At 40.8% G+C, this 24,391-nt stretch overlaps 1 protein-coding gene across 3 annotated transcripts in view; it reads left to right on the forward strand.

Moving 5' to 3' along the window:
* The window catches only part of LOC139444206 (pleckstrin homology domain-containing family H member 2-like), a 194,169-nt gene that overhangs the window by 160,331 nt on the left and 9,447 nt on the right, over positions 1-24,391 (forward strand). For all 3 annotated transcript variants that reach the window (XM_071225117.1, XM_071225118.1, XM_071225119.1), the window contains 21 exons: positions 932-1,066; positions 2,036-2,833; positions 5,052-5,118; positions 5,688-5,770; positions 7,057-7,243; positions 7,708-7,847; positions 8,365-8,562; positions 9,446-9,515; positions 10,045-10,133; positions 11,340-11,420; positions 12,300-12,467; positions 13,100-13,208; positions 13,618-13,730; positions 14,989-15,165; positions 15,641-15,861; positions 17,051-17,228; positions 19,406-19,561; positions 20,467-20,564; positions 21,595-21,736; positions 22,231-22,376; positions 24,030-24,159. In XM_071225117.1, coding sequence (XP_071081218.1) covers positions 932-1,066; positions 2,036-2,833; positions 5,052-5,118; positions 5,688-5,770; positions 7,057-7,243; positions 7,708-7,847; positions 8,365-8,562; positions 9,446-9,515; positions 10,045-10,133; positions 11,340-11,420; positions 12,300-12,467; positions 13,100-13,208; positions 13,618-13,730; positions 14,989-15,165; positions 15,641-15,861; positions 17,051-17,228; positions 19,406-19,561; positions 20,467-20,564; positions 21,595-21,736; positions 22,231-22,376; positions 24,030-24,159 — 3,486 coding nt within the window. The remainder of the gene's footprint in view (positions 1-931; positions 1,067-2,035; positions 2,834-5,051; positions 5,119-5,687; positions 5,771-7,056; positions 7,244-7,707; positions 7,848-8,364; positions 8,563-9,445; positions 9,516-10,044; positions 10,134-11,339; positions 11,421-12,299; positions 12,468-13,099; positions 13,209-13,617; positions 13,731-14,988; positions 15,166-15,640; positions 15,862-17,050; positions 17,229-19,405; positions 19,562-20,466; positions 20,565-21,594; positions 21,737-22,230; positions 22,377-24,029; positions 24,160-24,391) is intronic.

The raw sequence follows: 24,391 nt of genomic DNA on the forward strand, positions 1-24,391 counted from the left end.
CTCTGCAACTGAAGCTGTTAGCAGTACTTTTTACACTTAAGACACTGCTTATTACTGTCTACAAACTGAAAAGGTTGGAAGAATGATATTGGATGATAAATAAAATCTCACCCGAGTGTCTTTTGATTTCAAATATATCAACACTCTATTTTTGTGTTTGTGGAAACATAATCGCAAAAGAATTGCTTGGTTAACCAATTAAAAGCTATGCAATTATTTGCAATTCAATTATTCATAAATAACACAAGTTGACAGTAATGTTTCAATGAACTTCTAACAGCATGCTTATTAATCTATATAAGTATGTTAATCTTAACTTTCAAAATGCCCATTCTCCTTTCAGTGTTGACATCATTTAATATACACCTGTATAGACAAGGGAAAGTGACAAAGTCTTAATTAATTCTTGTCTTGTCATGACTTAATGACCTTGTTATGACCAAGGTGATCATAAACCCCATACTCTAACATAGACTTAAGACAGTCGTAGCTCTAAGGTTGTCATAAACCCCATACTCTAACACAGACTTAAGACAGTCGTAGCGCTAAGGTTATCATAAACCAGATACTTTAACATAGACTTAAGACAGTCGTAGCGCTAAGGTTATCATAAACCCCATACTCTAACATAGACTTAAGACAGTCGTAGTGCTAAGGTTATCATAAACCCCATACTCTAACATAGACTTAAGACAGTCGTAGCGCCAAGATTGTTTTTTACAATGGTACCCTGTAGGGCAACCTTAAAAATAAACATCTAATGTTGATTGTCCTCAATGACTCGTAACATTTGAGGGCTATAATTGAGGGCTTGAGTTTACAACAATTCAGTCTATCAGGACAGCTCTGAGAACAGATGCACAGTTCTGCACTGTTCCTGTAGCCTGGTGTGTAACACGTGTATATCTGATGCGTGGTGTGTACTCTGCAGCTGGAGGAGCAGAACCATGAGATCCAGCGTGAGAACGACATGCTGCAACAACAGGTGGAGCTGCTACGTGATCGCCTACAGTCTCTCCCTGCACAGGCCGTCAAGGAAATATACAGACTCAGCCTTGAGATGCAGGTTGGTTGATGGACTGAGGAACTGAGGCTCCAGCAGAACAACTGCAGTTGCACCTTTTAGTGTCTTAGCTGATCTGACATATATGGCAAAGAAATATGGTTTACTGACTTAGTATAGCTAAGATATTAAGATGTAGTCTACTGACTTAGTATAGCTAGGATATTAAGATGTAGTCTCCTGACTTACTAAAACTAAGATATGATCTACTGACTTAGTATTGCTAATATATGGTCTACTTAGTATAGCTTATACTTGGTCTACTGATTTAGTAAAGCTAAGATATCATCTACTGACTTAGTATAGCTAAGATATTAAGATGTAGTCTCCTGACATAGTAAAACTAAGATATGGTCTACTTAGTATAGCTCAGACTTGGTCTACTGATTTAGTAAAGCTAAGATATCGTCTACTGACTTAGTATAGCTAAGATATTGTCTACTGACTTTGTACACCTTAAATATCGTCTACTGATTTAGCATAGCTGAAGTTTTATCTGCTGATGTTGCAGAGCAAAAAATAGTCTACTGACAACAGCTAAGATATGGCCTATTGATGTGGTGGACTGAGATTTGTTCAACTGATTGTAGTATAGCTGACATATAGCCCATTGCCTTACTACAGCTAAGATATGGCCTATTGATGTGGTGAACTGAGATTTGGTCAACTGATGTAGTATAGCTGACATATAGCCCATTGCCTTACTACAGCTAAGAGATGGCCTATTGATGTGGTGGACTGAGATTTGTTCAACTGATTGTAGTATAGCTGGCATATAGCCCATTGCCTTAATACAGCTAAGATATGGCTTATTGATGTGGTGAACTGAGATTTGGTTAACTGATTGTAGTATAGCTGACATATAGCCTATTGCCTTACTACAGCTAAGAGATGGTCTTTGGACTTAGTACACTACAAGGTAAGGTCTTTTCAACTCGCTTCTAAAGCTAACATTTTGTCTGTCTGTTCTAGGAGGGATCCATCTCCAGATCTACGTCCAGAGGGTCAGAGCCGCCTGAGATTCCACAGCGCCCTCGGAGCTCCGTGCTGGAAGCCATGCATCGAGAGATGTCCAGCAAACAAAGTAGCTTGGAGGACGCGGAGGAACACATTTCTGAAGGAGAGAGTGAGGAATCCATGGGGGACATGGACCATGAGCAGCTGTACCAGGAGGTGGATGCAAACCACGAAAGCATCTACGAACCAAAACGTTTAAATCCACCTCAGATCAAAATTGAACGAAAAATTCTGCAGAGTGCCCATTTACTTGATTCTCTCGTCAGTTCTTGCAATGGAAGTGAAGAAATGTTGGAGCGAGCTCGGGTGTCCATATCGCAGATTCAGAAGGAGTTCAACGGACATGAGGTTGATGAACAAGATCTCATCATTGCTGAGGAAATCACTCCGATCAGTCTCACCCCCAAAACTCCCATGACCCCCCTCACACCTTTCCTTCCCGATGCACCGCCAAGCACGCCAACAAATTTCTTCAGCGTCAACTTTGATGCTTCGAACATTTCAGCAATAGCGACGTTACCCAGAGTGAGAAAGGAGAAGTTGCCAGGGGCCTTCATTCACTCCGACAACACTGCCAGGGAGTTTATTCCACACAGGGAGCTGATCACGGGAGTGGATATTCAGGTGCACCATTTTGCCAATTCGGAGCCAACGGACATAGGGGCAGCAGGGAGGAGATCAGTGACAATAACCAACAATGTGCCTAAACAAACAGAACAGACCTCGGGACCTCACACCAAACCAGTTACCTCAGTGAGTTAGTTCCCTGTGTTTTTTGATGTGCATTAGCAAAAACAGGTACAGCTTATAGGAAAATGGGGTGTGCACAGCTTATAGGATAAGGGGAGGGCCCTTAAAATGTAGAAAAATGAACAGAAATAATTCAGGAACATTTGCGTTAATTGATTGTTACATTTGTTACAAAAATGATTGAGTTAAAGTTAGATGTTGTGTATGCATCAACATGATAACTATGCTCTCAAAGTGCATGTGTGTTTGTGTGTGTTTGTGGTGGGGAGTGGGTACGGGAGATCCATGTATGGTTTGGCCCACTTTAGCCCCACTGGCTGTGTATTGTGGCAAGGATCCCTGAAGTGGTCCTTGTATTGAGATCTTCAACAAATCCGACATTATTGATTTTTTAAAATGAATAATTCATATTTTTTATTTCTAATTCATCAGAGGAGTTCTCATGAGGTGCTGATACATTATCATAACACCATCATCAGAGAAATAAAATTATGTACAGTAAACTACAGTTATAACGAACACCCTTATAACAAACTGGCAGATATAACAAACTTACTTTTTTAGTCCTGACTATTTGCTGTAGTTATGCTGTATATATGCTTATAATGAACTACTGTTATAACGAACTATAAATAGTAGTCCCTTTGGGTTCGTTATAACCGTAGTTTACTGTAGTTACGTATGTAGCATAAATTGCTCGTTGAACCTTCTGCATGGTGAATTTGAATGAGGTTTTGTCCGATATTTAACATGAAAGCATCTCCATTATGTCACTGTCCTGTGAACACAGCTCCACACCAACAAGCTGTAGTACATTGACACATAGCAAGTAGGACTGGGACGAGTCCAAATTTACTATCCGGGTACCCGACCCCCTATTACCAAACCCTACCCGGGTACCCACTGCAAGTCTCAAGAGTTGGTAACAAGATGTCTGATTCTAAATAGTTTCACCACAGCCTTGGCAAAAAGTATTTAGATACATGTATCAAACAATCAGATCATGCGTACAGTGAAATTGACTGGCTTTGGTGTTATCTTTACTCAAACATATACAAGTAAAAGGAATGTGAGCATTGTCAGAAAAATTTGCGAACATTAGCAACTTGTAGTGTAACCACTGAGCTATCGTGAGTTTTTGTCATAAAACAATATATCACGTGACTTACCATGGGTCCGGGTAGTCCTGTGGGTACCTGAGTCCAATTCAGGAACCACCGGACCTGAGTACCCGAGTTACCCATCCCAGCCCTATTTTTTGCAAGGTACCAAGTTTTGACACATACTTCAACAGTCCCCAAAATTTAATTGTGAATTGACAGAACATGTTTATGGATGCCTAATAAAAATGTCACTTATGTCAGGTCACTTGATGAGGTAAATGATATATGACAACACAGGACATAGGTTCTATTTATTATGTATATTGCTACTGATTGTCACGATCTTACACTCAAAACCAAGGTGCCATTGAAGCAGACTGAAAGTTCTCCGGCATCAAGTGTTAATTATTTCATTCAAAGGACATATCAGTTTATATTTTTGAGATTAATACAGTATCACTAAATATGTAATAATTATTTTTCTCCAACATCAAACTTTTGGACTCTGTATACCAGGGCCCTCTTGCACAAAGCGATCTTAGCGCTACGATGTTCGTAACTCCCATACTTTAACATAGTCTTAGCGCTAAGATCGCTTTGTGTAAGTGGGCCCAGGTCATGACTTAGTTGGTCTCTCCATGCCCAAGGCGATTCGTCCAGGTGCAATTAGGAGCAATCAGCAAAACTCAATATTCAGTACTGGTGATCTAATCTGGCCTCGAATCCCATGTGGTTAGAGTGTTGCTGATCACTGTGCTTGTGTAACCTGCATGCAGGGGTAAGGTAGACGGAGTTACCTCCCTTGACACATCAGGGGAGGTAATAAAGTGTGGCACCAGTGCAAAGATATAGACCAAACATGTCTTCCTTTGGCCCAGGTTTTCTCTTACCCTTACCACTGCTGTACTACTGGTGCCGTGCCATGAGAACATACATGACCTGATGCCATGTACACTGTCAGACAAGTGCTGATAAGATGCTATGATGTTAACACTTATTGACTTTATATTCTGATTTTGAATTTTTTTCTATTTCTTTTTGTCTCAGTGTGTATGTAAGGTAAACTTGTTTGGCCCCTTCCTACAGTAATAAGCACGATTGTGTTTGCTGTTTTACAGGAGAAAAGAATCTATGCAGTAGCCAATAAGCGGACCAAAGGATGGAGGAAAGTGTCAGAGGTGAAAGGTCAGTATGACACTCAGAATTATAATACAAGGTTTCGTTCAAAGTGGAACTGAATATGAATATAGTTACAGAAATCCTTTTCATGTCATCCATTCCCTTTTGATTGTAGGCAAAGCGATGTTAGGGGCTGAATATGACCTCAGTAGCTTGTGATTATGGTAAATTGGGCAACTTTTAGGTTATCATAATGGCCAAAATGTCTGCTGTGAATGTCTAGCTCTTGGTTTGGTGGCCTTAGAAAACTCTCAGCTCTGGTCAAGTTGATTGTGTGTCAGAATGACTCAGCATGCCTCAAGTGGACAGACTCGGTGATTTGGTTGATTGTGTGTCATCGTACCCTAATGGCATGGATCGTTGCTCACAATATCAATCACTCGACTCTGGTCCACTGTCATATAGCTGGACTATATGATCACAGGTTCAAATCCTTGATTTGACCTGATTATCACATTCAAGTCACTTTAATAAAGTCAGCTCTTAAGACAAAGGGGCTGATTCTATTCCTTAACCCACATTGGGATGATGTGTAAGTTTAATGAACACAATGGTTCCATGTTCTCATCTACCAGAACCTTCCCCAATAATGGAGAACCACGCGGCCAACAACTTGTACAGGGACTTCACCGTGCCGGTGTATGCAACACTCAAAGGGGTAAGTTGGACATGACAAGACAAGACAGTTGAACTCCAGGGGTTGTTGTATACATTGTGTTAATATTAGATACAAGCAGACTGCCGACGGTTCAGATTCTAGCTATTTACATCTTTAACAATATATTGAGTTAAAGTTTGAATCAACGAAATGTCACTGTCATGTGCTCCATGACTTAGTTACAGACCATGTCATAGGTCGACCACTTCCTAGGTCTAGTGGTAGAGTGTCAGCCCGGGGAGCGGAATGCCCAGGGTTCGATCCCAGGCTGCCTCATATAAAAAAACTTTAAAAGATGGTACTTTTTGTTACCCTGCCTGGCGCTTGGCATTAAGGGGCTTAAACAAGGAATGGTTGGCTCAGAGTCAGTATACTGTGTCTGAGTGGGATATTCATGTTAAACTGCGGCATGGTATCTCAGTGTGCTAGCACTATAAATCAACATCAGTCTGGACTAGTACACACACACACACACACACACACACACACACACACACACACACACACACACACACACACACACACACACACACACACACACACACACACACACACACACACACACACACACACACACACACACACACACATCAGCTTTCCTCCCACATCAAGCTGGCCATCCTTGATTATCCTGAGGGGCGGTCGGGTAGCCTAGTGGTTAAAGCGTTTGCTCGTCACGCTGAAGACCCAGGTTCAATTCCCGACATGGGTACAATGTGTGAAGCCCATTTCTGGTGTCCCGGGCCGTGATATTGCTGGAATATTGCTATTGCTAAAAGGGGCGTAAAACCATACTCACTGACACTGATTATCCTGAATATTATGTCTCCATTCTATTTTAATAAATGCCCCAGACCCATCTGCCACCATAGCTTCGTTTCGGATATTACATCACCATTTCCTTTGCTCCAATCTCTAACTTTGCACAACATATCTCATGCTCAAGAGAGTATTTTAATTTGACTGCTATTTTTAGCATCGTACCATTTGATTCAGGCTTAAACGGAGCTATGGTTGTGAATGGATCCAGGGAATATATCACAATAGAATGATGATATGATACAATAGGTAATGGAGGATGCAAGTTGACACACTGCACAACTAAATACTGTTCAAACTAAACTCACTAACTCACAAAGCATCAGTCGATCAAGGGTATCTTGCTGAGGAGAATGTCTTGCCAAACACCTCAGTGAAGAGGGTATGGGCTGACACAGATTTAGCATGTAAAGTAAAGAAAAATATTTTCTATCACTTATTAACTTTAATTCCTTCAATTTTTACAGAAAGCTGCTCAGATCCGCAGCACACCTTTCATGGAAGAGACATCATCTGATTCTTCTGAGAATGAGGAGGAGATTCCTGTTGCCGTGGTAGCGCCGAGCCAGTCTGCCGCTGGTGTGAGCAGCATGGCCACCGACACAGTGCAAGTGAAGACCCCCAGTGCCCAGACCACACCCAAACCTGTCAGAAGTAAGTCACCCAACCAATGTTAGTTGGCCGCAGCTGAAATCGCTTGTGATAGGTGACCAAGGCAGCCTGGGTTGTATGATCCCCAGGGAGCTGAGAATGACATTCGACATCACACTGATTCATTATTGAATATTATTATGTACAAAATATGATGGACAAAACATGTAATTATATGATTGTATGATTCATATATAACTGTACCAATTTGGGGATGAAGGCTTTGTCTCGGTAATTTGGAATTTGTATGGAACTTGTATGGAATTTGTATGGAATTTGTATGGAACTTGTATGGAATTTGTATGGAACTTGTATGGAATTTGTATTGAATTTGTATGGAACTTGTATGGAACTTGTATGGAATTTGTATGGAATTTGTATGGAACTTGTATGGAATTTGTATGGAACTTGTATGGAATTTGTATGGAACTTGTATGGAATTTTTATGGAATTTGTTGCCTGTCCAGGTGCATCCTGCCACTCTGCTGCGTCCGAGGTGTCATGTGACTACGCACTTCCCCCGGATGACTCCTCGGGCAAGAGTGACTCGGACACGTCAGAACCAGAACAGAAACTGCTCAAATTTGCTGCAGATAGTCAGAAACATGTGAGCACTTGTTACCTCCTTAAAGGGAACTGTCATCAGGACAGTTGTAGTGACGATTGAATTTCTCTACAATACTCAGTGAAATATTTGCTTTGTAAGACGGAAAGTTGATGGTCAGACTCGATTATTTACAGACCGCTGTCATATAGCTGGAATATTGTTGAGTGGGCTTTAAACAACAAACAAACAAACATATGCATAAATGAAGCTGAATCATTTAAGAAATCTGATTGCCTCAAAAACCCACACATCCTTCATTTAAATTGTTTGATAGGCATTATTTAGAAGTTGACGGATGACAAGATAGACACAATTTTATGACTTGCTTGACAACAGTATAAGGATCTATACCAAAAACGTCGCTTTTCATAGTATTAAAGAAGTTGTTATCCATAAAATTGTGTCTATCTTGTCATCCTTCATTTGGTTTGGTCCAATTCTGCTCAAGGTAAGTAACAGTATAGAGTAAAAGATCAAAACCTTTGCCCCAGACTGATGCTGGCCTTTCTGTGTTCAGGATACACTGGAGAAGTGTGGCTACCTGTCAAAGCTGAGTGGTAAGGTGAAGACGTGGAAGCGGCGCTGGTTCACGCTAAGGAACGGGGAACTGTTCTACTACAAGTCACAGCATGACGTGCTCAGGAAACCACAGGGCTCCATCAAACTGGACGAACAGACGCGCATCTCTCGATCTTCTGCAGAGCTCACTTTCGAAGTGTGTAACATGTGGAGAATAATCTTTCAAAGGGCTAAAATGTTGTACATTGTTTTATATGTAGTCAGTGAGACAGACATGGCCAAGGAATAAGGAACCTACCATTTAATATCACCCATAAGGGTAGAATGATTATGTGTAATAACTTCCTGATATTTGCACACATGCATTGTAGCAATTCTCAATGCTTGTTGGTCAATTGAATCCATATGCGTCACCATGCTTCATTGATGAGAAAGTTTACTATGACATCATCCTTTGTTCATAATGTAACAAAAGGATTACATTACGTCATCTAAACAATAGGCTGCCTTCAGTGAAGTTTGTGTGTAGGGTTGATTTTTCATACGTTTTCTTTTTCTTTTTCTTCTTTTAAAATATCAAGGAGTTATAAATAGAATAATCTACTCGAAACTCAGAAATATGTATGATCTGTCCATCGTGAATGAATGCTGTTAGTTCGCCAAAGGCTGACGACTAACACCATTCATTCACTCAAAATAGATAATCTGTAATTCCTTATAGCTGTTGGTTACTCTTTAAATATTCTAAGGGGGAGCATGGGAATGTTGCCGAAGATAGGATATTTGATCACTGTTTCAATTTTTTCTCTGAAAGAAGGAACTAAACAGTTTTATTTTTTCACAGCACATCATTTCAAGACACCAAGCATGTCTAGTGGATCATTTTTTTATTTTTTTGAAAACCTGAATCGAAACGTATTTCTTTCCAGATCATTGTTTTTCCTTGTTTTACATGTTGTTTTCTATCTTTAGTGATGTATGAAGGAAATATATGAACAATTGTATTCATTTTGTTCTAGCAGAGAATTTTTCAATTGGGAATTGATCTATTATTCAATATTGAAGATTCTGATTTCCAGATAACTAACCCAAAGAAGACCTACTACTTATCAGCCAACTCCATAGCAGAAATGGACAGATGGATGCGATGTAAGTTGACTTTCCTCTTGTGAGGATACAGTGACAAGCCTGAGATTTTACTGAACTAATTGTAGTTGTAGTTTACAGTTGTGTGTGGGGGGATGCTGGGTTATATAATTTCACACCAGCATCCTATGCTTGTTGTAAGAGGCGAGTTAATGTATCGGGTGGTAAGGCCTGGTGACTTTCTTCAAAGTGTGGTATGAAGTAACAACAGTGTGGATCGTTGCTAAAACATCTCTGGTCCTCTCTCTTATGTTGGTAACGTCAACCATTTTGGTATCTTACTTATGGTCAGGGAGTGTACAACAGTGGCCACTCTGACCAAGGGGGGAATTTATCTGAAAAGTTGTCTCCCTTTGACATTAACTCTACGTTCAATGTTATTGGACAGTTTTTGTAGTATTTGATGACAGGATATTTTTTGTCAAAATGAAAGTTTGGTTTATGTATATAATTGCTACTGACACACTGCAGAGAACAATTCAACAGCTGAATTAACTCCTGATATTGACGGGATTCATGTTTCTAATTCCAGTACTTAACCGAGTAATCAAGAGACAAGCAACAAGCTATCTACTGGACAATATGGATGGCAAGGCAGTTGTCAAGGGGTGGATTACCAAGGTTATACCTTGTCTATGTTGTTGTCTATACTACTCTGGCCTGCTGTTATCTTTACTGCCATATGATATGTACTGTAAATCTTGAAATTAACACGAGCGTGCATTAAATGTGAAAAATGCGAGTGGTCTTTGTTCGCATTAATGAAACTTTGCATTTTTGTCTCCCAAATGACTATCAACAATAAGACACACACTTTAGATAGCGGAAATACCATCTTGAATATAAACACAAACACGGTTTATTGAACAGCAGTTGTAACAAGTATATTTAAGATTTTTATATTATATACAATGTCATTTAAAGAATAGGAATTAAACAATAGGCATCCGGTAAGTTATCACAGCTGGGGTCAAAAGTTGTACCCACTCCTGTCAAACTAGGCATCATTGACCACTCCAATTAGTGAACTGTTTTTTTATTACCTTTGAACTTCCTTCATGCCAATCAACAGAATAAACATATATACTGTGTGTTGTTGTTAGGAAATCACTGTTTCTTGTTGTTACGGAAATGCTTTACTCAGTGCTAATAGCGGCATTGTCGCGTTGATTTGAGTCACATTTTTGGCTTGGGGCCAGCAGTCGTATTAATTTGGAGATGCATTAATTTCAAGATTTACAGTATATGGAAAAAAATGTAGCACCTGTTTCCCTTTGGTGTGGTCAGTTTAGTTCACCTGGACAGAAGTACTAGTGTCTTTAGATATTGTGAAACACAAATCCAATCTGATTTCATAAGCATCCTTATTGTAAATGTCACTTTGGCCTGTTTCTCCACCACTTCTGCATGAAACAGTGGTTGATGATATCACCCATTTCTAGCACCCCTCTCCATGATATTGCTGGAATATTGCTAGAAGCATGTCAAACCATACTCACTCACTCACTCACTCACTCACTCACTCACTCACTCACTCACTCTAGCGCCCCTCTTCATGATATTGCTGGAATATTGCTAAAAGTATGTCAAACCATATTCACTCACTCACTCACTCTTCCCAGTACTGGAGGTATCAGAATGTACAGATTCCAGTCAACACCTTTACACCTTCCTGTTCATGCCATTTTCTGCCATTAGAATTGGAATCTAAGGACCCTCTATATCTATGATGAGGACTTTGACAAACGCCTTGGCTTTATCCTTTATTTCCTCCACTGGAGATTGTATGGAGACTGTGGTGTGATGGTGTATATTGTGTCTGTGCAGGTGAAGAACGGAACAACTCGCAGATGTTGGTGTGTGCTGCTCAGTCGCCACTTTCTCTACTACAAGACGCCATCAGACAAAGTAAGGCAGGGATATATAGAGAATCTCACCTGAGTGTCTTTTGATATCAAACATGTCGACACGAGTTGATAAAAGTGGGAAATTACCGAGGATTTTTTCCACTTTTATCAACGAGTGTTGATATATTTGATATCAAAAGACACGAGGGTGAGATTTTATTTATCACCCAACATCTATCTTCCAACTTTTTCAATTTGTAGACAGTAATAAGCAGTGTCTTTAGTGTAAAAAGTACTGCTTACAGTTTCAGTAGCAGAGCCATTAGGGATGTCATATGATTGTGACGTCATGGTAACCAATGATGTCACAATGGTCTGCAAAGCATTGTGTTGCCATTTCATTGCAGAGATATCTACAATGTAGATATCACTTGATCTCTCCCAAGTGATATCTCCTGTGGGAGCCAGTTCCGGATGATAAAGTAGCTTGTGTCCTCTCCATCACATCTGTCATGTGTTCTATAGTTTATGTATCCTGAGTATGTAGGAATTATCTAATTCTCTGAACGTTTTATTTGATAAGTTTCTCGGCAGTATTTTCATGGATGAATGGTACAGTGAAACCTTGTGTAATCTGGACCCAATTAGTCTTGAGAACACAGTCACTGGTAGGAACGTTGACATATACACTTAGGGAAGTTCTCTGAAGTTTGTTATCCGGACGATTTCACCAAGAACTGTACTGTCCAATTTAATGAGATTTCACTGTAAGTGTTACTGACCATGTCGGTCAAACTACTTTATTCAAAGTTTGGTAAGAAGCTTACGATAGTCATACTATACAGATGAGAGAGTGAGAGATGAATAAGTCTTGTAGGCCATTACTGTATGACACTGTGTGTTACTGGAGCTGTGTGACACTGTGCTGTGTTGTTGCCAGACCCCGATTGGTCAGATCCAGCTACGAGACGTGAGGTTGGAGGAGATTGACGGGACGTGTGACTCAGACGATGAGTCGGATGTTGCTACCCCGTCGCGTCACGTCATCGCCATCTGGCCACCATGTCAGGGACCAACATATCTCGTGATTCCCACCAAACAGGAAAAGGTAGGTGGACAAGGCAGGACATGTTTTTGATGTTGTAACCGCTGTTGCATTATCCCTGTTGTCATCCATTACCCTGTCATCTTTACACTCCTGTCACTTTCCCCAAGAGGCCATGAGTACCCCTGTTGTCTAAGTAACAGCTGTTCCCTATGCAGAGTTGTCTCCCTTTGCCATACAGGATCCACTTACACACTTGGATATAAATGGCATATTGAGAGTCAACCTACCTCATAAAAGGAATTAAGACTGAACTCAAAATGGTATGACAATACTGTATTTATTCGCGTATAATACACACTTTTTTCAAAATTTTTAGACTCCTAAATTAGGGATGCGTATTATACATGAGAACTAAATATTAACTCCTTTTCTCCAACCAAGTGTTAGGCCATACAACAGAAGACGACCAACAGGATGGTATGGCCACTGATGTATCAGCATAAATCACAACACTTACCTCCCTTTTGATAATAAGATAATAAGAATTAATAAAACTGCAAACCATTCTGACATCTCATGTTATATGCTAACTTCATATTTTTTTCATTGTAATGATGATCATGATTGAAAACAACATGACCTATAAATTACCAATGCTGTGATGTATATATATGTGTTTGTTTCCACCCCAGGATTCCTGGCTGTACCATCTCACAGTAGCCACAGGGGGAGGGGCTGGCACTGTCGGCACTGATTTCGAGCAGCTGGTGTCTAAACTCATGGAGGCAAATGGAGATCCAAGTAGGTGTTGTTTTAGCTCACCTGACTGAAAGTCAAGTAAGCTTATGGCCAGCATTTTGTCTGTCCTATCTGATGTAAACTTTTGCAGTTTCGACAAATTCTCTGAAACTACACGGCTTATGAAGGTGAAACATTGCATGGATGATTTTAGCTCTGGTGCCTCAAAAAAAGGGCTCAAAGAACTCCAATCTAACTTTAAAATGTCTTTAGTCCTTACACACACATATCTGCTTGTATAATTATGAAATTTGATATACAGCGGGTATGTGGTTTTCAGAGTAACATATAATACATTGTTGGTATATTTTTTTTTTTAAATTTTATCCAGCTACGACCTTTGATGTTAAGGTGTTCAAGTCAATATGATTCTATTGTAAATATTTGTTAATGTTTAAATATATCTGTACAGACTCAGTGATGTGGAAACATCCTATCCTGCTCCACACCAAGGAGCCAATCAGTCGGCCCATGACCACGCTGCCTTCCGAGGACTTGCAGGAGAAGGCTGTTGAACTATTCAAGGTAGTCTGTTCACAGTCCCTGATCCATAGTATTTCCCTTCCGCCCAGCCCTATACTGTAATGCTCTAGCTCTAAATGGAGCGAGTACTCCCATCTCACTGAGGCCCCTGTTAGTTTTTGTAATTTTGCTGTTAATACGTAGCTTCAAATGTTTGTTATTTAAACATTGTAATGCTGCAAAAAACAATCAAAACAATCAAACTTTGTGATGCCCTAAAATAACACTTTCCACTGTGTACTGGTAATGCTGACATCTCTTTATGTAGACTTTATAATGCTGAAAAACATGAATGTTGTCATGTGTTTGCCAAAACACAGTTGAAGGCTGTCAGCAGGTCATATTTGTAACATTATAACAAGGGGATAGCCAAGATAATGAAATATGTACAAAATATGTTCAAAATATGTTCAAAATATGTTCAAAACCAATCAACACTTTTGTTTACATTCCAATTTTGGAAGGACTTGTCTCATAGCTGGGAATTATTGCTCATGCAGTCAACCCCTGGGTAACCTGACCCAGATTATTTATTTGCATTATTATAGCTGGAATAATGCTGAATGGCATTAAACAGCATTCACTCCCTTACTCTGTGACAGTTTTAGCTGGGGATGTCATTGAGTATCGCAAAACATGTGAAGATCTTGGGTAGAATAGGTCTTCAGCAAACCATGCTTGCCATAACAGGTGACTATACTTGTCGCAAGAGGCGACTAATGGGATCGGGTGGTCAGGCTCACTGACTTGGTTGATGCATGTCATCGTATCCCAATTGCGTGGATCAATGCTAAAAGATGTCTGGTCCAGACTCGATTATTTACAGACCGCCGTCATTTAGCTGGAATATTGCTGAGTGCAGCATTAAACAACAAAGAAATATAGAAAGAAAGTATATCGCGATATTTATGTATCGGTACATTTTAATATTGCTACTGTGTTAATACACATTTGTAAATATCCATACTAAATTAATAATTCACTGCCACGGAAACATTTACCTTTCTTAAGATGACCATGGTTAAGATGGACAATAAGAAGGCAGAAACTTCAATTTTATACATTCAATGGATCAGACTTGTTCATATGTAGCATTTGATTGCAAGTCTATATAGGTAATTTTTATCTATACACATACAGAGAAATTAATCTTATTATTTATCAATATATCGTCAAACTTCGATATATCGATACTAAAATGTCCAACCAATAAGACCCCTTGTTTTAGCCATCATGTTATTACTGGTGTGTTTCCCTGCAGTCTATGTACCAGTTCATCAACACTGTGATTGAGTCTCCGTCCCTGGAGTTCCACGTCACTCTGGCACAGTCCATTCTTCACTCCTGCCTAGAACACCCCGAGCTGCAAAATGAACTCTACTGTCAGCTGATCAAGCAGACGTCTCGTCACCCCGGACACCACAAAACAGCCATGCAGGTAGGAGACGATATACAGCTTGCTTGCCATATAGCAGTCATGTGTAAATATCATCATCATTTAATTTCTTCAAGTATTATTATCCCCCATGAAGTTGAATGGGGATATAGGAATGAGTGCTGTCCGTCTGTCACATTTCATTTCCGGAGCAGAACTCAAAAACCATGAGAGATATCTTAACCAAACTTTGCACATAGATAGGTAGTGGTGAACTGATGCCTTTTCATAGTTTGGGATGTTTAAAAAAATTATATTTTGAGTTTCCAGAGCAAAGACTTTGACTCAAGACTGAAAATGACAGTAGTGCTTGTTTCCGGAGTAGATCTTGAAAAGTGTACCATATTTTTGGCCTTGCACACCACCAGGCATGTCATACTGGTGGGGGATATGAGTATTTCATGCTTGCCTCCTTTAGTTTCTGTAATATTTATAATAAAATCACACTGATTGTCAACTATGAGCACCCTTGTTTCAGAATCTCCTCCTGTGTGGCAAACATTCCTGGTTCCTGTGTGACGGGTCTCCCACCTCCCCCACCTCGTCTGTAATGGACTTGTCCGACTCCAAGATGAACCCACAGGCCCATGTTATTATGCAGGGGTGGCAGCTTATGTCTCTGTGTGTGTCCCTCTTCCTTCCCAAACAAAGCGTCATGTGGCTGCTCAAAGTACATCTCCAGAGACATGCAGATCCCAGGTTTGTGTGACAGTAACCGTTTGATTCAATTTCAAGTCTTTCGTATAAGACAATGATGGATTCCACTGTAGCATCAATCCCATATTCCATGCTTTGGTAATGTTTGTTTGTTTGGTGTTTAACACCGCACTCAGCAATATTCCAGCTATGTGTTGATAGCCTGTACTTATTCTATTCTGGACCAGACAATCAAGTGATTGATATTCTGACCACCCAATTCATTTGGTCACTTCTTACAACCAGCATGGGTTGCTGGGGACCTTGTCTACCCCTGGAATTCCTATGGCACTGTGGTAATGAGAGTTAGTATTGAGTACCCTGGCTGCTGGTGTGTAATCATGTCTTGTTGGCAATGCTCGTTGTTCTTGTAGCCAACCACAGGTTTGCCTGGCACATACCCGTTTACTTACAGGCCTAAAACAACATTATTTCACTCGTTCGTGAGTTTCACCTACCTGTGAAGATCCAGGGTAGAATAGGTCTTCAGCAATCCATGCTTGCCGTAAAAGGCGACTATGCTTGTCGTAAGAGGGAACTAACGGGATCGGGTGGTCAGGCTCGCTGACTTGGTTGATGAATGTCATGGTATCCCAATTGCGTGGATCGATGCCCATGATGTCATTCACTGGATTGTCTGGTCGAGACTGGCTTGTTTACAGACTGCCGTCATATAGCTGGAATATTGCTGAGTGTGGCATCAAACAACGAACAAACGAAACGTGATTTCACCGAAGTGGTAAATGTCAGTGACCTGCATCACTTCGGGCTTTCCTCCCACTTTAAGCTGACATGCCGCGATATAACTGGAATACGGTTCAAAGCGGTGTTAAACCCAACTCACTCACTCACCCATACCACTATGAACAGAATTGACCAATTGATGAGACTGACTGTGCCACCACAGTAATTATTAAATGATTTGTCAATTCTTTAGTATGTTTTTCTTTTTCTTTGTTGATAGAAGAGTACGTCCATGGGGTTCTAAAACAGACATTGTGTATAACAATCTTCTACTCTGGGATGGGAAACAGTGAAATGTATTATTATATGAATGCAACCCCTGCTCTCTCTGTTCTCTGTTGATTTCTTTGACATGAGATGTATTATTCTCATTTGTATCACTGATGGAGTTTGATAGGTCTGATCTGGACCTGCATGTCATTTTGAATGGATTGTGTTATTTTGACAGAACGGAACCGGGCAAATATGCAATATTCTGCCAGAGGGCACTGGAGAGAATTATTCTGAAGGGTGTGCGTGAGTCGAAGCCGTCGCGGATGGAGGTGATGTCCATGCTGCTGCGGCACCCGTATCACCATTCTCAACCAATCAGTATTCCAGTTCATTTTCTCAACGACACATACCAGGTATATATTGACCAATGACAAGAGGGTGGTAAATATTGACCAATGACACATTCCATGTTAAACTTGACCAATGACTCATACCAGGGAAATATTGACCAAAGACACATACCAGGTAAAACTTGACCAATGACTCATACCAGGTAAATATTGACCAATGACACATACCAGGTAATTATTGACCATTGACACATACCAGGTAAATATTGACCAATGACTCATATCAGGTAAATATTGACCAATGACACATACCAGGTAAATATTGACCAATAACACACACCAAATAAATATTGACTAATGACACATACCAGGTAAATATTGACCAATGACTCATACCATGGAGATATTGACCAATGAAACATACCAGGTCAATATTTACCATTGACACATACCATGTAAATATTGCCCAATGTCACATACCAGGTAATAATTGACCAATGACTTTGGACCGGGAAAATACTACCCAATGATTCATACAAAATAAACATTGACCATTGACACATACCAGGTAAATATTGACCATTAACACTTTCCTGGTAAATATTGACCAATAACTCATATCAAATATATATTGACCATTGTCTCATACCAGCTAAATATTGACTAGAATGTCCAAACGTTGTTTAAAGATGGTACTTTTTGGTACTCTTCCTTGCATTAAGGCGACAGAACATGGACTGGTTGGCTCGGAGTCAGTATACTGTGTCCGAATTGGGTATCCATGTTAAACTGTGCCGTGGTATCTCAATGGACGGGCGCTAAAAAAACAGCATCAGTCCACAGTTAAACCTCAAGTCACCTTCCCCAATATCTTGGCATATATCTGGACACATTCACTAAATACAATATCTCTGACTGATACGTCGGCAGAAAAGCCAATTTTGTTTGCCTCTCCCTGTTACCCGCCTCTCCCTGTTAAGCTGAAATCAATTCCCGCTGTTTTTACAGTTGTATTAACAAGTGTTGGAGACGGTGTGTACAAGTGATTGTGGAATAAAAACACTGAATGTGAAGCAAACATAAGCCTAGTTAGTTACAACATAGTTAATTGGCGATTAAATTACTCACCATTGTCTCTTATATGTTATTACTTCATAAATGAATTTTATTTTACGGGCACCAATTTGGTGTCGTACCGTGTAAACACAAAATGGCGACGTGTGCCGGAGTTACACACGCGACCTATCATTGTAGAAAAAAAAACAACGCAAGATAAACATATTTTTATTGCATATATAAGGTTTGTGTGCGCACTTGTGATGTGTGCGAAATACGCATCAGTCGGAAAGCGCACATTCAATCTCCAAAGTAACTAACTAACTAATTTGTGATGTCCGTGTGCGAAATACGCTACAGTCGGCAAGAGCGCGTTAAATCTTCTACCGGTATATCAGTCAGACTTGTGTTGTGTTTCATTCCAGGTCGCCTTATACACGGAGTATAGGATTTTGGGTTGATTTTTAAGGCGTGTACAGGGGGGTCGTCTTATACGTGGGGTCGCCTTATACACAGCGATATACGGTATCATTAACACCTGATGAAAAGCAGTCAGAAACTATTTACTGATACAAATGTCCTATTTGAAGATCAACAATGATATTATTAGTTATGGTGTCTTTAATGCCTCGCCCAATATTTTTCTTCCAACCTAATATAACATTGTATACGGCAACTATACACACCATGACAAATTTATTATGCCGAAAAGTTTACACTATGTGGTATCCATAATGCACTACTCTTCTGAGCTGAGTACGCTGACGTTAAGGGTCAAGGGGAGACTACTCTTCAAACCTTAAGGGCCAAACTTTGTTGACAATTGTAATTATAATCTTTATCAATAAAGTCACAAATGTGATTTCAACAAGATTAATGTCCTTGCACATCACAATTAATGATATAAAAACACAAAACAGTGTTGAATAACAAATTTCTGTAGCAGAATTTTCATGTGAAATATGTGAAGTGGGTGTTTGAAAATCCAAGATGGCTGTTACGGACGTTATATGGTCTCATATTAGGTCAATAACAAACCATCATGGATTTTTACTGACAGTATACGTGCTCATGTGGGTTCAGTAGTTCTGCTCTCTGATTGGTCAATCTCACTTTGAGGCATAATAATTCTGAATATTCCAACTGCAGCACTGAATCATTCACTCACGCAACCCTACTTCCAGGTTGTCAGTTTCGATGGGTCCACTACAGTACAGGAGTTCCTGGGATCACTACACAAGATGATCTCCGTGCGAGACTGTAGCCAGTCGGGGTTTGCCCTCTACACGGACGACCCTGCCGGGACCCAGACAGAACACTGCTTACAAACTCATCTCAAGGTCAGTTTCTGGCAACCCTCTCCACAATTGCAGTTTGACTCACGAAACACTCAAAAAGTAAACTATGTTTATAACATACACGCTTGTTACAAACTGACCGATATAACAAACTTAATTTTAGTCCTGGCCATTTGATGGATATATGCTGTATATATGCTCATGAATTATGGTTATTACGAACTAAATTAGTGGTCCCTTTGTGTTTGTAATATCCATGGTTTACTGTTCTTAAATAAGGACACTGTGGCAAGACCACAAAGTGGACCAGGATCAAGTAACTAGTAAATTTCGTATTTTTCACTTAAGATCAATTCTGTTATCTGATTCTGTCTTATCTGATTCCTTATGATGTGAGTGAGTTAGTAAGTGAGTGAGTGAGTGAGTGAGTTGGGTTTAACGCCGCTTTTTAACAGTATTCCAGTTATATCATGGCGTGTCAGCTTAATGTGGGAGGAAAGCCTGAAGTGATGCAGGTCTCAGACGTTTACCACTTCGGTGAAACCCATGAGCATGGGTATGGTGCTGACAAACCTAGAAACATAATCGGGGCGAACCGGGATTCGAACCTACAATCATAGGTTTCTGGCGTGCCTAAGGGACGCAACTCTGAACAGCGATCGCGGCGCCTTAGATGACTGGGCCACCCGTGCCCTCCCTTATGATGTGGGGGTACGGGTGGCCCAGTTGTCTAAGGCACAACATGTCCTATCAACCACTTGTTTTACTTTATCAGATATGATCATTTACGGACCGCCATGATTTAGCAGAATATTGCTGACGCATGTGAAGTTGTATCCACTCATTCAAGAGACTATTTGTCCATGTCATTGGTTTCAGTTTCAAGCCTGCTTCATGTGCTCAGTGACTCATGTCAGGTACATTTGGTGTTTGATTCTTGTTGGCAGGTCTGTGATATAATCTCCAAGTGGGAACAAGCCTTTCGTGATCATCACTCAGGGAACCTTGACCAGAGCAAGGCCATCAGAATACTCTACAAGAATAGGTGAGTCGGTGCTTGACCAGAGCAAGGCCATCAGAATACTCTACAAGAATAGGTGAGTCGGTGCTTGACCAGAGCAAGGCCATCAGAATACTCTACAAGAATAGGTGAGTCAGGGAACCTTGACCAGAGGAAGGCCATCAGAATACTCTACAAGAATAGGTGAGTCAGGGAACCTTGACCAGAGGAAGGCCATCAGAATACTCTACAAGAATAGGTGAGTCAGGGAACCTTGACCAGAGGAAGGCCATCAGAATACTCTACAAGAATAGGTGAGTCAGGGAACCTTGACCAGAGGAAGGCCATCAGAATACTCTACAAGAATAGGTGAGTCAGGGAACCTTGACCACAGCAAGGCCACCATAATACTCTACAAGAATAGGTGAGTCAGGGAACCTTGACCAGAGCAAGGCCATCAGAATACTCTACAAGAAAAGGTGAGTTAGGGAACCTTGACCAGGGCAAGGCCATCAGAATACTCTTCAAGAATAGGTGAGTCAGGGAACCTTGACCAGAGGAAGGCCATCAGAATACTCTACAAGAATAGGTGAGTCAGGGAAGTCAGGGAACCTTGACCAGAGCAAGGCCATCAGAATACTCTACAAGAATAGGAGAGTCGGTGCTTGACCAGAGGAAGGCCATCAGAATACTCTGAAGAGAATTCAGTTTTAAGATTTGTTATATGTCAGACTGTATCAAACACACAAGTATCCTGCAGTCTGTTGGATTATTCTGACATGGTTGCATCCCTTAGTCATGGAAGGATTCGCTGGTTGTGGGTTTGAATACCAGATTAACCCTGATTAGGATCCTTGGTTTGTCAGCACCATACTCTTCCATGTAGGTTCATCAACATGGTTAAAGTCTGCATCACTTCAGCCCGTCCTCTCACATTAAGCTGACTCGCCAGTATTTGACTGAAATACTGTTCAAAGTAGCATTAAGCCATTCTCTCTCTGCTAGTCTTGGGTAGGATCTGTGTTGCAGGGTATGGTATATCAGACTGTTGACCAGTTGTTGATCTATTTGGCAGGTTATATTTTAGCCGCAATAGTCGTAGTGAGATGGAGAAGGAAAAACTCCTGCTGGCTTACCAAGTGAACGATGAGATTGTCCATGGACGCTTCCCCCTCAACCGAGACCTTGCTCTAGAGCTGACCTCACTCATGGCTCAGGTAAGATGTGATCCACAGCTTGCACCTACCATCCTCGCTCTGTCAGGGCAATATTAGCATTAGCATTATTAGCATTATGGTTTCCATGTACCGTGATAGGTTCATAGCCATTTGATGCTGAAATTTGTCACATGCCTTTTGACAACCTTGATGTAAGATGACCAAAGGAGAGTTTTTGTCTCTTCATATACATGTGGGTCAACTGTGGCCAAGGTCTCTGAGACATCAATAATTTGCTGTGCATAGTTGCCTCCCTCAAACATGACATGATCTGCTGATTGTGAGTTCAGATCCCAGATTCACCCTGATTAAGATAGCTGGTTTGCTTGTGTGTACATCTATACATCTCCTACCTGTGTTGGGTTTTCCTCCCTTTGTACGCTGACACAGTTTGATATAAATATCCAAATTTCTATAGAACATAGAAGCAGCCATATTGAAAAATGCTTTGCCATGGAGATGTGTTTTGATTTGACTGACATTTGTTGCTGCAGGTGGAGTTTGGGGACATGAGGATGGAGGCATCATCAAGCGGCAGCGCAGCATCATCAACATCATCCACAGCACATCAGCACCTCATCACCGCCGTCACCAAGTTCTACCCAAAGAAATACCATGTCACACAACCAGAAGAACAAGCGTGAGTAATATACTCTTGTTCCTGCAGTGTACTTGTTGAAATGATGCAGTCAAAATTGACATGCCATGTTACAGCTGAAATACTGCTCCCACACAAAGCTGACATGCCATGTCATATTTGAAATACTGCTCCCACACAAAGCTGACATGCCATGTTACAGCTGAAATACTGCTCCCACACAAAGCTGACATGCCATGTTACAGCTGAAATACTGCTCCCACACAAAGCTGACATGCCATGTTACAGCTGAAATACTGCTCCCACACAAAGCTGACATGCCATGTCATATTTGAAATACTGCTCCCACACAAAGCTGACATGCCATGTCAAAACTGAAATAATGCTCCCACACAAAGCTGACATGCCATGTCATAATTGAAATACTGCTCCCACACAAAGCTGACATGCCATGTCAAAACTGAAATACTGCTCCCACACAAAGCTGACATGCCATGTTATAATTGAAATACTGCTCCCACACAAAGCTGACATGCCATGACAAAACTGAAATACTGCTCCCACACAAAGCTGACATGCCATGTCATAACTGAAATACTGCTCCCACACAAAGCTGACATGCCATGTCATAACTGAAATACTGCTCCCACACAAAGCTGACATGCCATGTCATAACTGAAATACTGCTCCCACACAAAGCTGACATGCCATGGCATAACTGAAATACTGCTCCCACACAAAGCTGACATGCCATGTCATAACTGAAATACTGCTCCCACACAAAGCTGACATGCCATGTCATAACTGAAATACTGCTCCCACACAAAGCTGACATGCCATGTCATAACTGAAATACTGCTCCCACACAAAGCTGACATGCCATGTCATAACTGAAATACTGCTCCCACACAAAGCTGACATGCCATGTCATAACTGAAATACTGTTTCCACACAAAGCTGACATGCCATGGCATAACTGAAATACTGCTCCCACACAAAGCTGACATGCCATGTCATAACTGAAATACTGCTCCCACACAAAGCTGACATGCCATGTCATAACTGAAATATTGCTCCCACACAAAGCTGACATGCCATGTCATAACTGAAATACTGCTCCCACACAAAGCTGACATGCCATGGCATAACTGAAATACTGCTCCCACACAAAGCTGACATGCCATGTCATAACTGAAATACTGCTCCCACACAAAGCTGACATGCCATGTCATAACTGAAATATTGCTCCCACACAAAGCTGACACGCCATGTCATAACTGAAATACTGCTCCCACACAAAGCTGATATGCGATGTCATAACTGAAATACTGCTCCCACACAAAGCTGACATGCCATGGCATAACTGAAATACTGCTCCCACACAAAGCTGACATGCCATGTTATAACTGAAATACTGCTCCCACTAAAAGCTGACACGCTATGTCATAACAGAAATACTGCTCCCACACAAAGCTGACATGCCATGTTATAACTGAAGTACTGCATAAAGCGGCATTGTTACCAACTCTTTTTATAATACTAATACCATTTTGCAGATAGGTTAGGATGTTGCAGTTGCAGTGGTTATGACAAGATTTTTTAGTGAAATGTTTTTCCTGAAAACCAAAACAGTAACACTGTAACCCCAGTATCCAAGTACATGTATTGGACTGCATATCATTCTAACAATTCCAGTTCGCTCCTGGAGAGGCTCGCTGAACGCTGGTTGTCACTTCAAGGTCGGACGTCTGCAGACTGTATCCGTGTGTATCTCGCTGTGGCCAGGAAGTGGCAGTACTACGGAGCAAAGCTGTTCAGAGCCAAGGTACCACAGTTACAGGCTGTTTCATATTACTATGTCTGAGTTAACTCAATTGTTTAAACCCACTTTTATCCAGCAATACTTGAATTAAGTTTCACAGGGTATGAAGCAATTAGAGCCAAGTTACCATGAATGAAGAAAATGACCTTAAACAGACTGATACTGATTGGTCAGTCAGAGGTATCAAATCCCAATAATATGCCACTGTCTAAATAGCCAATCAGCTACATTACAT

This window comes from Haliotis cracherodii, unplaced genomic scaffold (assembly GCF_022045235.1).
Source record: "Haliotis cracherodii isolate W230 unplaced genomic scaffold, xgHalCrac1.p SCAF_5, whole genome shotgun sequence".
NCBI lineage: Eukaryota > Metazoa > Mollusca > Gastropoda > Lepetellida > Haliotidae > Haliotis > Haliotis cracherodii.